At 39.2% G+C, this 13,459-nt stretch overlaps 1 protein-coding gene across 3 annotated transcripts in view; it reads left to right on the top strand.

The window, feature by feature from the left end:
* ANK3 (ankyrin 3) overlaps positions 1 to 13,459 on the top strand; it is a 719,992-nt gene that overhangs the window by 635,390 nt on the left and 71,143 nt on the right. For all 3 annotated transcript variants that reach the window (XM_067465652.1, XM_067465653.1, XM_067465654.1), the window contains 2 exons: positions 2,145 to 2,369; positions 11,651 to 11,805. In XM_067465652.1, coding sequence (XP_067321753.1) covers positions 2,145 to 2,369; positions 11,651 to 11,805 — 380 coding nt within the window. The remainder of the gene's footprint in view (positions 1 to 2,144; positions 2,370 to 11,650; positions 11,806 to 13,459) is intronic.

The raw sequence follows: 13,459 nt of genomic DNA, 5'->3' as shown, positions 1-13,459 counted from the left end.
TTCCGTTAACCTTTCTCTCAATTTGATCTCTACCCCACACTATTCTTCCTGCATCAAAGAACCATATACTTTTGCAGATAGTGGACTTCTTGCCACTGCCTTATATCAGCAGTATCACTTTCTCTATATCTCAGAAGCAGTGGTGGTTCTGCCAGGATGGATCATGTAACAAATGAGAGTTTTAGTTTATAGGAGCAAATACTGAGTATTTAACAGACACATATAACATCCCATTTATACCCAAATTGAACAGCACTGTACAACTGCATAGAATCATAGAATCAAAGAGACCTCATGGGCCATCCAGTCCAACCCCCTGCCAAGAAGCAGGAATATTGCATTCAAAGCACCCCTGACAGATGGCCATCCAGCCTCTGTTTAAAAGCTTCCAAAGAAGGAGCCTCCACCACACTCCGGGGCAGAGAGTTCCACTGCTGAACGGCTCTCACAGTCAGGAAGTTCTTCCTCATGTTCAGATGGAATCTCCTCTCTTGTAGTTTGAAGCCATTGTTCCGTGTCCTAGTCTCCAAGGAAGCAGAAAACAAGCTTGCTCCCTCCTCCCTGTGGCTTCCTTTCACATATTTATACATGGCTATCATATCTCCTCTCAGCCTTCACTTCTTCTGCAGTTGTTGAGCAGGTATCTTCTGTCTTCAGCTGTGGACTAGAAAAGAGAAGGCCTGTCTTTCATTATTGATCTTCCCATTTAGAAATTATTGGTGACTTTCAAGGGTGATCCATAACATGCTATCAAAGTTTGGAAATGTTATTTTTGAGGGGTACAGTTTGTTAAACCCTGAAACCAGCAAGTGCATCACCGGAGCTGTAATCCAAAAAGTAACTTTTCCACGCCCTGTATCATAGCATTTAAAAAAGAGAGTTTAGCTTCTACTACTAAAACCATTTTGGCAGTCTGTTCTATGCTATTCTTGAAAGACATGAACAGTACTAAAATAATTGTATGTTTTTGTGGAATAAAATTCTAAATTACACTCAACATTATGAACATTTCTGTTTTGCGTGTCAGCGTTGCACTTCAAAATACGCGATGCTACGGATTAATTTAGCACTGCAATGTTTTTGATTTAATGCATGAGTGATACATTAGAAGTCTCATTGTCTTTGACACATACACATATTAACTGTGGCAATTTTGATGTATTCAACATGGTCATTTTTACTAATATTTACTAGCACACAAACTTTGTGTAGATGATTGTGCCTAGAAATCGTAATAAGAATGACATTTATACCCTTTGTTGGGGATGTGGGTATTATGTGGTTGAGAGCATAATCCTATGAATATCTACTCATTGGTTTCATTGGGTTTGCTCCAAGGTAAGTGGGTATTGAATGGGTCATAGGCTTAATGGGATTGGTATTTGAGTAGATATGTAGAGAAGTGAGCTATTGGTGTTGTCATTGTTTTTGTCGAGTAAGATTTCTTTTTAATTGTTTTATTGCAATTATTTCATTTAGTCCAGTGGTTGTCAACCTGGGGTCCCCCAGATGTTTTTAGCCTTCAACTCCCAGAAAGCCTAACAGCTGGTAAACTGGCTGGGTTTTCTGGGAGTTGTAGGCCAAAAACATCTGGGGACCCCAGGTTGAGAACCACTGATTTAGTCTATGGCACCATGTGTTAAACCCTTGTCCCAACAGAACAGTGACCAACAGGTCAGCGGTTTAAATCTGAGGAGAGTGGGTTTAGCTCCCTCTGTCAGCTTCAGCATGCAGGGACATGAGAGAAGCCTCCCACAAGGACATCAAACTTTTGGTTAACATCATAGAATCATAGAATCAAAGAGTTGGAAGAGACCTCATGGGCCATCCAGTCCAACCCCCTGCCAAGAAGCAGGAATATTGCATTCAAATCACCCCTGACAAATGGCCATCCAGCCTCTGTTTAAAAGCTTCCAAAGAAGGAGCCTCCACCACATCCTTGCAGATGGCCAATTCTCTCATACCAGAAGCAACTTGCAGTTCCTCAGATTGCTCCTGACACACACACACACACACACACAAATCTATGTTTTTGGAAATGTTTATACTATATATTTTTTGCTTATGATATTTTCTTTTTATATTTGTGTATTCAGCTTTTTTGATATTTCCTTCTTGTCTCTCCTTCCCTTTTCTCTCTACAGTTTTCTAGTAAGTTTTATGGTTGATGCCCGTGGGGGTTCCATGAGGGGCAGCCGACACAACGGCATGAGAATCATTATTCCACCAAGAAAATGTACAGCGCCCACCCGGATCACGTGCCGTTTGGTAAAGAGGCATAAACTAGCCAGTCCTCCACCAATGGTCGAAGGGGAAGGTCTAGCTAGTAGGCTGGTAGAAATGGGGCCTTCAGGTGCACAATTCTTAGGGTGAGTTGTGTGAATCATTTGCTGTGATATTGCATGTCTCTCCCTTCCTCCCATTTCCCTTTGGATCCATGTACTTCCTGTTGGAACATTTTGAACATTAAGAGGTAGGCCTTCTTTTGCCTTACTAAATAACTTAACTTATCCATGATCTGCGGAAGAGATTATCCACAGAAGTCCTTCATGTTTTAGAGAAAGAAAAACAATAAACCAAAACCTTCTCCAACCACTTTTGGTAGAAATACATTGGAGAGACATAGATGTAAACAATGGCAGCTTTTTGAAGTACAACAAACATATGTGCCGCACCCACGGATGACTGAATGCCTTTGATTTTCAATGTTTGTTTGGTAGAAAACTCCTCTTCCATCCTTAATAGATGCATGTCTATACCGAGAGAAGAATGGACAACTAAATGTGCATTTTGTAGCAATTCATATGAACCACCTACTAACACAAATGCCAACAAGCAGATTTTTTTTCAAGGCTAACATTAGGGCAAACAATCCACTATGATATGGGAAACCTAAATATATATTTCTTTCAAGGGTATGAGAAATCAAGATCTTACCTGGTCCCTAGCAGAAAGTCCTGTTGGGAATGACAGCTTGTTCCTAATTTCCCCTCTTGTTTTTCTTCCTGCTGCATGGATGTTATTCAGTAAACTGCACCTTCCTACCAATTCTCCCCCTCTAAATGAGGGCGAGAGCATGGTTAGCCGAATCCTGCAGCTTGGGCCTCAAGGAACAAAATTTATTGGGTAGGATTTTTATAAGAAAAGATATCAAATGTCTGTAGTAATTTTCTTTAATTCCTTTTTTTGTTCTGACTTGCGTTGATTTTTTTTTAAAATTTCATTTTTCATTTTGCATTTTTTTATCATTCCCATTTTTAAGTTAAGTATGACAACAACAGCCAAACCAAGAAGCTTTCAGATGATTTAGCGATCACTGAAAGAAAAATCATAGTGGCTTGATTTTATTCTAGCACTGCTCCTGTCCAATTGATCTTGTGCTTGTAGGCATGTGGAATTCACTGCAAGCATTTTCTGCATTCATAACTTCTGTGCTTTTTTTTCCTCCTAATTTTTCAAACGGATTTTAACTGTTTTCAGGGGCATTGACTATAGTACACTTTTTAAAAAACCTAACTGCACTCATGGTGATGGTCCTTTTTTATTTCAGTCATGTTGGGAGAGAAGGTATTTAAATGGTTTTGAAATCAGCTAATGTTAGGAATAGTGTGGCCAAAATTGGACCATTTTCAGCAAATAGGCTTTTGTAAAAGCAGGGGTGGCCAACTGTAAGTGTTAGGCAGTGGTTCCCAAATTCTCCCATGGGATACGTTTTATTGATTGGCCTATTGGCCGTATCAAAACATTTAACACATAACACAATTAACACATAGTCATACATAGTCATACAAATTCTCCCATGGGGTGGTCATCATAACCTGAAGTTCAATAAGGATGTTATCACTGTAAAATGATGGTCTTTCTTCATTATTGATCTTTCCTTACAATGGGGAATATTTAAGAGTATTTCCCATGAATCATGTGTGGCAAGGCTTTAACTCAGGGGTCCTCAAACTAAGGCCCGGGGCCGGATGCGACCCTCCAAGGTCATTTACCCGGCCCTCGCTCAGGGTCAACCAAAGTCTGAAACGATTTGAAAGCACATAACAACAACAACAATCCTATCTCGTCAGCCAAAAGCAGGCCCACATTTCCCATTGAAATACTAATAAGTTTATATTTGTTAACATGGTTCCTCATTTTAATTAGTGTATTGTTTTTAAGTGTTTTTTGCACTACAAATAAAATATGTGCAGTGTGCATAGGAATTTATTCATTTTTTAAAAAAATTATAATCCGGCCCTCCAACAATTTTGGGGACTATGACCTGGCCCTCTGTTTAAAAAGTTTGAGGACTTCTGCTTTAACAAAGCCCCCGGTGGCACAGAGGGTTAAACCCCTGTGCCGGCAGGACTGAAGACCGACAGGTCGGAGGTTCGAATCCGGGGAGAGGCGGATGAACTCCCTCTACCAGCTCAAGCTCCTCATGCGGGGATGATGAGAGAAGCCTCCCACAAGGATGATTAAAAACATCAAATCATCCAGGCGTCCCCTGGGCAACGTCCTTGCAGACGGCCAACTCTCTCACACCAGAAGCAACTTGCAGTTTCTCAAGTCTCTCCTGACACGACAAAAAAAAACTGGACTATAGAACAATCCTAAAATATGCCCTAGAAACATAACTAACTGATTTAGGGTGTTTTCCCTGAGCCTTGTGCCTAACCTATGGTTTAATCTACATATTCCATTACCACAGAACAATATCTGAAGTAGATAGGTAGAAAATACACAGGCAAATGAAAACTAATCACTATGACAAAAACTCCTGTAATAGTTACCTAAAATAAATTAAAACACAATAAAACTCGATTAAATCATACATTTGGTAAAATGAGAATCCAGATAAGTTCATCACCATGATAAGGGACCCCATTTTGTGAGATAAAGAGATCTTTCAGGTGGAGGGCTTTTATTATAAATTTGGCTTTGCAGCAGACTAAATGTATAATCTCACCAGAAGGAAAATAAGACAGTTGGACAATTGGGTCTCAGGGTTGTTATAGGTTTTTTCGGGCTATATGGTCATGATCTAGAGGCATGCCTCTAGACGAGGGGTCCTCAAACTAAGGCCCGGGGGCCGGATGTGGCCCTCCAAGGTCATTTACCCGGCCCTTGCTCAGGGTCAACCTAAGTCTGAAACAACTTGAAAGCACACAACAACAAGAACAACAACAACTCTATTTCATCAGTCAAAAGCAGGTCCACACTTCCCATTGGAATACTAATAAGTTTATATTTGTTAAAATTGTTCTTCATTTTAATTATTGTAGTTTTTACATGGTTTTGCACTTCAAATAAGATATGTGCATAGAAATGCATTCTTTTTTTTCCAAATTATAATCTGGCCCTCCAACAGTTTAAGGGACTATGATTTGGCTCTCTGTTTAAAAAGTTTGAGGACCCTTCCTCTAGACCATGGCCATATAGCCCGAAAAAACCTACAACAACCCAGTGAGTCTGGCCATGAAAGCCTTCGACAATACAATTGGGTCTCAGCTGGTTGTTCTGACCAATATTTAAGACATCAGGGGCTAGAACGGCTTAAAGATTTCAACTAATAGTCCCACAAATTGAATTAGTCCTAAATATCTGGATGATCCAAATACAAAAATGAGGTTAGTTTGTCAAGCCATGTCTCTTGACAAACATGTTTCTTGGAAAAAAAGTTCAAAAACCACATTGCTATCTTGTGTGACCCTTTGATTTGGGTTTGGATAACTGCAACCAGACAGTTTGCTCTTTGTACCATCCGTGAGCAAGAAAAAGCCATAACAATCAGCCTGCATGTTGAAAGTTGTTGTTATTATTATTATATTTATTTGTACCCACCTTTATCTCTCCCAAAGAAGACTCAAAGCAACTTAACATAGAAGCATTAGCATACAATGTAAAATATACAAATATGCAAACATTAAAATAGAATTAAATATAAACAGCATTTTAAAATTCACAGTTAAAAACCATTAAAACATATTCAGAGTTAAAAAAACACAGACACCGAAGGACTAACTGAATGTATAAATGGGTGAATCCTTGGTTCCTTTTGGGCTCAGGGTATTCCTCTACAGCAGGCCTGCACAACCTATAACTCTCCAGGTTTTTGGGACTCCGACTCCCAGAAGCCCTAGCCAGCTTGATCAATTGGAATGTTGGGAGCTGAAGTTCAAAACACCTGGAGGGTCACAGATTTTGCAGTCCTCTCTACAGTAAAGGCACCAGTCACATCAAATACCTTTCTTAAAATGCCTAGGAGTGGCAGTTTGGCCACCCCTGTGACTAGTAGTGGTCCTCCTTATTAAAATGTAACAAATGATCTGGTTGAATAAGAGTATGAAACCTTAACCGTTTTATAACCAAGTTGTGTTTTAGATTTAAAACAAAATGTGAATGTGGAACATGTGTGTGTGTGTACACACACACACACGCTTATAGTACTCAGTAATCAGAAAACAACATATTTAAGATGTTTGAAAGACTTGACTATTTTGACTGTCTGCATTTGAGTGAAATTTAATGTAGCATGTTGTTCCCAGTCCTGTGTTCAATACCTGTTTAATACCTTCTCTGTGAGTATTGTTTATATTCATGAAAAAAATGTGTGTGGGTCTTATACGTAGAGACAGTATCTGACATTTTCACCTGCAAAGATTGTATTCCAGGGACAGTTTTCAGTGTGCTTAAATATTTTTCAGGTTAAAGATGAAACAAACAAGTGGATTATCCACAAATAAAGTACTTAAACAACAATTAAAAGTTTGGAGAAACCATAATCTATCATAGTTAAATACTTTTTTTTGATTCTATGTCTAATACACCTGAGGAAATAAATGTGATATATTAGTGATCAAGTTAATTGGATTCTGTGACAAATTGTATTTCAAAAGCTATTACTATGATCACTATTTTTTATTCTCATTCATACTGGAAAAATACAAAGACCTGGACAAGACTCATACTTGCCCCTACCTCATACCAATTACTTGCTATTTGATGTTTACATGGCATGGTAATGTTCTATGTAATACAAAATATAACAAGTTTAGATCTTTTTTCATATATACACAACATATTTACATATATGTAAGAAGTAGGGCTATGTACAACCTCTGTGGGAGATTAACGATACTGTCTGCTTAAATGTCTTAAAGGTACATAATCCACAACTGTTCATGTTTCTGTGATGAAACCCGTGAGCAAAAACAGTGTTTATCTTGTTAAGGAATGGCACGGAAAACAAAGACTTGAACCTAGTGTATTTTTACAGTCAAAATTATGCACTTGTAATCTTGGGCTGAAGGCACACAGTCAGATAACTTTAGGTGCACCTGTCTTAATATGTTGGTGAGGTGATACCACGATTCTCCAATCTGAATACATCTATAACATTTCATCCTGTCACAGGACTATGCTAATGGGAACTCACCAAGCTAAAATGGATGAACCTTAATGGAACTCAGCAAATCTCTCCTAGTTACCTACATGGAACAATACATGCATTTTGATTGGTGGTGGGTCACAAATTGTGCAAGCCTATTCTGATTAACTCATCCCTCCAACCAACAGACATTGGGTAGTACTTCATTTGTTTGAATTGGTACCCAAGAGTGTTTCTGGGGCTTGGGAGACCAAAGATGGTGACACTAAGGTTGTATGGAAGAGCCCAAGACGCTGAATAAAGTCAACTCTAGCTATAAAAGAGTAACCCAAGAAATATGAAGATGACATGGTTAATCGTTCCTGTCAAATCTGGCCCATTATAAATATTCTCCATTACCTAAATATGAAAACCTGCTTGGTTGCAAATTCTTGTACGAATTTAAGCACAGTTAACATTAGTGTTACATCATTGCCAGAAAAAAAAGCAAAGGCTTCATGTATCAGAGAAGAAAACCACTGAGAGATCATCCTTGGACAAGGTCCTATTGAGTTTTGACAGATATGTCATTAGCAGAGTTACGTCTTTAATGCCTGTGTCTATTCAGTCCTTGTAAAAAGATGACTTTTGCTTCCTTGGAGACTAGGACGAGGAACAATGTCTTCAAACTACAAGAGAGGAGATTACATCTGAACATGAGGAAGAACTTCCTGACTGTGAGAGCCGTTCAGCAGTGGAACTCTCTGCCCCAGAGTGTGGTGGAAGCTCCTTCTTTGGAAGCTTTTAAACAGAGGCTGGATGGCCATCTGTCAGGGGTGATTTGAATGCAATATTCCTGCTTCTTAGCAGGGGGTTGGACTAGATGGCCCATGAGGTCTCTTCCAACTCTTTGATTCTATGATTCTATAACTTGGGAAAATGCCAATGTCATTGATAAGCCATCTCACCACCGCCCTTCATTGATTCTGAGGATCAAACAGACACAAGTATTAAAGGACCAGGCAGCTCTCAATAAAACTGGTTGCTCCTAGGAAAACCTATGCCAGGTGTCTACCTCCTGGTCTTCTGGCTATCTTCTAGATAGCTTGAATGTCTGCCCTTCATATGGGGAGGTCTTGTGTATCTTCCTTTGTGAATGTAGAAAATATCACGCTTCTTGTAACAATGCAGAAGTCCCTAGAATCCATTCTTGGCATCTCCAGTTAAATAATCCAGGTGATAGAATCATAGAATCATAGAATCAAAGAGTTGGAAGAGACCTCATGGGCCATCCAATCCAACCCCCTGCCAAGAAGCAGGGATATTGCATTCAAATCACCCCTGAGAGATGGCCATCCAGCCTCTGTTTCAAAGCTTCCAAAGAAGGAGCCTCCACCACACTCCGGAGCAGAGAGTTCCACTGCTGAACGGCTCTCACAGTCAGGAAGTTCTTCTTCATGTTCAGATGGAATCTCCTCTCTTGTAGTTTGAGCTGAGACTCTGCTAAATGGGCAAATAGTCTGTTCCGGTATGCCCTTGTGTAATGTTATACCTACACTTCATTACACCAGAATGAAACAACCTTACAGTTCTACTCTTTTTTGCTTATATCGTTCTAGTTCTTAGATATGTCCCAACTAGGTAACTGCATCAGTTTTGAAACCTGGGATTCTTCTTTGTTGGAGGGATATATATGACATTAATACATTCTAAATAAGGCTAGGTTCACTACAGCTTATATTTGATCACCATTACCATAGATTTCCCCATATAAATATAGTAAATAAATAAATATTTTTATTTATTTATTTATTTATTTATTTATTTATTATTCAAACTTATATGCCACCACTCCCCTGGGGCTCAGAGTGGCTTACAAGAACAGGCTAAAATCGAACACAATTTTAAAAGAATTTAAAACAATTTAAAAACAGCAATATCAGAGATCAAAGGCCCGTCAAAACAGATATGTCTTACATGCCCTGCAGAAAGCTGATAAGTCCCGGAAGGCACGGACTTCAGGTGGCAGAGTATTCCAGAGTGATGGTGCCACTGCTGTAAAGGCTCTGCGTCTGGTTGCTGTTAGACACAAGTTCTTGACACTGGGAATTTCCAATAGATCTTGGTCCTCAGAACGGAGGGATCGCTGGGGTTGGTAGGGGGTGAGGCGGTCCCTGAGGTACATCAGCCCCAGTCCATGCAAGGCTTTAAAGGTGAGTACCATCACTTTGAAAGTGATCCGGTGCTCAATTGGTAACCAATGCAGCTGTAGTAAGATTAGTGTTATGTGGCATCTCATCGGAATTCCTGCAAGAAGCTGAGCAGCTGCATTTTGTACCAACTTGAGCTTCCGGATAACTGACAGAGGAAGGCCAATGTAGAGGGCATTAGAGTAGTCCAGTCTTGAGATGACCGTGCCCTGGATCACCGTAAATAGGTCGTCCCTGGACAGGTAGGGGGCCAGCCGTCTAGCCTGCCACAAATGAAAAAAGGCGGTTCTGCTAACGGCGGAGACCTGGGCCTCCATCGTCAGCAGAGGGTCCAAAAGGACTCCCAGACTCTTTACCAATGATGACGGGCGTAGCGCCTCACCATCTAGGGTAGGCAGCTGGATATCCCCACTGCCCGGTTGACCCAGCCATAGGATCTCCGTCTTTGCTGGATTCACCCTCAAGCCCTCCAGTAACAGCCTCGGGGCACTGATGGAAACAATCGGGTACAGAGTCCGGTCGGCCTTCCATCTTCAGCACAAGCTGAGTGTCATCAGCGTACTGGTAACACTCAAGCCCAAAACCTCGAACCAGCTGAGCAAGTGGTCGCATATAGATGTTAAACAACAGATAAATAAATAAAACAACAAATAAATAAATAAAATATAATAAACCCAGAAACAAACATGAATTTACACAAAAGGAGGTAGAGGAAAATGGATGTCCTTTGGCTCAAGTTATAGAAAAAGTAGGTCCGTTTGAATGCAGTGAGCTGGGTTCCTAGTGTGATGTATCAGGACGGTACTGCTCATGATTCATTTGGTCCCCTGTGTTCATTTTTCATTACATTATTTCATCTACATGAAAACCTCAATGTCAGTGTTATGCTGGAGAATGGTGTATGTTTTCCATGAAAGTCAATGTTAAAGTGGCATGTCAAGGGTTATTCCCCCCCTTTTAAGTCTGACTGTGTCTCTTCTGTGCCTTCGAATCTAACTTTGCCTATGCTGGCGTATCACCCTTTGATACAGATTAAAGGGCTGTGTGTATTCTGTGACTCTGCACAACAGGCAGGATGTGATATTTGGTATATTTGGTCTCCCGATATTCCCAGTGCTTCTTCCTCCTCCTTTTTTAAAAAAATGTTAAGTCCTTGTAGCTATGTAGAAGAGATTGAAAAATAATACACGCTCCCATGGTTAGGGGCTGGATCTTAAATACCCTTTGATATCTATGTCTCCTTGCAATTCTCCATTAAAAGATCTATATTACAAGGAAGGGAGCAGAAACGTGACCCCCCCCTCCCCCCAATATTATATCAACCGCATAAATTGGCATTTCCTTATCATGCATATCAATAACACGGTACAAAATATTTTTTATATTTTCTTTTTTGACTTCTTTGCAGACATGCAGCCCAGAGAACATAAAGTTATATATCTAAAGGGCTATGTGTTTGTATATGTGAGGGAGAAAATAATATATGAGGGAAAGAAAGAGATTCTGCTGGTGTCTCAAAAGAAAGGCAAAGGATCATTCAATAAGAATTTTAACAATTGGGTTTTTTGGATCTTCTTGTAAATAGCAGAAGTAGCTTGAGCAAACTGAAACACCTTTGGCCAAATTAATTTCAATCGCATAATTTATACCAGTTGCAGAATCTAGCTTTTTGTGGCACCGAATTTAATTTCTTTTTACACAGCAGTAAAAGTGTTGAGTACACACAGCCCTGAATGTACATGGCACTGTGTATGCATAGCCAAGCACAGGATCGGCTTGCCTGCTGAAACCCTTTCTTTTTATTTGCATATATGTATTTTTGTAATCTCTTTATTTTTGTGAAAATTGGTGTATGTCAGCACTCCTGTGTGTGCTTTTCTCAGTGTGTAATTGATCACTGAAACAGTCATTTGCAATTTGAATTGGAAAGGGTTTTGTAGCTTTGCCAGTTATTAACCATTTTACCCCCATAAGCGTGCTTGTTAACTGTATGACACATAAGAGACCTGTGAGTAGACGTGTTCAGCAAACTGAATAACACATGTACAATATGAATGGCTTCTTCTTCTTCTTTTCTTTGATGTAGCCCCGTCATAGTAGAAATACCACATTTCGGATCAATGCGAGGAAAGGAACGAGAGCTGATAGTGCTTCGAAGCGAAAATGGGGAAACATGGAAGGAACATCAATTCGACAGCAGGCATGAAAATCTCACAGAGATTCTAAATGGAATGAATGAAGGTGAATATATCCCCTTGTAATTACTACTGAACTACTGGAGAAATAACAGTTCAGACATAAGTCCTTAATTTATTAAAATCACAGAGTTGGAAGAGACCAACTCTGTGAGCCATCCAGTCCAACTCCCTGACAAGAAGCAGGAAAACCACATTCAAAGTATCTTTATTAATATAACTAGCCATCCCCTGCCACGCATTGCTGTGGCCCAGTCTGTAGATCTGGAAAATAAAGTAATTAGAAAGTGTTGGTTTCTAATATATGTAATTACTTTATGCAATTACTTTCTTGCTGTTTCTTTGTCAGTGTTTTTTTTTTTTTTCCAAATAATTTTTATTAAACATTTTATAAATCAACACAGGGAAAGAGGGGGAACAATAACAAGAGGATAGAAAAGAAGGAAGGGTAGCACAAAAACACAACAAACAAAAAAAAACACCTAAACTAATCTAAAATGACCTCCACTCCAACCTCAGGATCTTCTCACTCTACTTCTCCAACTTACTTATCTATTCTTGTCCTCTAAAACTTTTATCTTTAAGTTTCTTTTCGTAGTCATAGAAAAAAATCCAATCTGTTCTCTTTAGTGATTTTCCAGTATTTCTTCTCATCAAAAAAGTTAGTTCATCCATATCTCTTATTTCTTTAACTTTCTCCAACCATTCTTCAATGGTCGGTATTTGGTCATTCTTCCAATATTTGGCAAAAACAATCCTTGCCGCTGTAGTGTAGTATGTAAATAATTTGTCTTCATTCTCATCCAGTTTAAAATCCGAATCTGTAAATCCCAATAAATAATACTCAGGTTTCTTTTTGAACCTCTTCTTCAACATCTTTTGTGTTTCCTCATGGATAGAAGCCCAAAACTTAGTAGTATCCTTACAAGTCCACCACATATGGTAGAATGTGCCTGTTTGTTCCCCACATTTCCAACATTTATCTGAGACATTTTGATACATATGACTAAGTTTATTCGGTGTCAAATACCATCTATAAAACATTTTATACCAATTTTCTTTCAGGTCCATGGCATATGTATATTTCAACTTTTTGTTCCATATTTGCTCCCATTCTCTAAACTGAATGGGTCGTCTTAAATTTTCGGCCCACTTAATCATACATGTTTTCACCTGTTCAGTTTCCGTTTGCCATTGGACCAATTTATTATAGAGTATTGTCACTGTTTTCTTTTGTATTCTTAATACTTTATCCCATGTGTTTTCTTCCCAGTCAAAACCAATTTTTTGATCTTGTTTGAAATATTCTTTAATTTGTAAATAATGTAACCAAGTTATATTGCCATAAGAGTTCTTGAGTTGTTCAAAAGATTTAATCTCCATTTTCCCTTTTACCAAGATGTCCTTATATCTTGGCCAAACCCTCCATCCTAACAATCTTCTTTGATGTGCTTCCATTGCTGAGACCCACAATGGTGTGTTTTTGTAAAAGAGAGCTTTATATCTCATCCATGTCCTCAGTAGGGAGGCTCGCACAAAATGATTACCGAAGTTTTTTTCTTTTAATTCTCTATTATACCAAACATATGCGTGCCATCCTACTCTCAGGTCATGACCTTCTAAATTTAAACACTTTTCTTTGTCTAACGTCATCCAGTCTCTTATCCATGACAGAGCACATGCCTCATGATAAGTCTTCA

The sequence above is a fragment of the Anolis sagrei genome, chromosome 3 (genome assembly GCF_037176765.1).
Source record: "Anolis sagrei isolate rAnoSag1 chromosome 3, rAnoSag1.mat, whole genome shotgun sequence".
NCBI lineage: Eukaryota > Metazoa > Chordata > Lepidosauria > Squamata > Dactyloidae > Anolis > Anolis sagrei.
The sequence above is the reverse complement of the archived record's forward strand: the minus strand, read 5'-3'. Positions and strand labels throughout refer to the sequence as shown.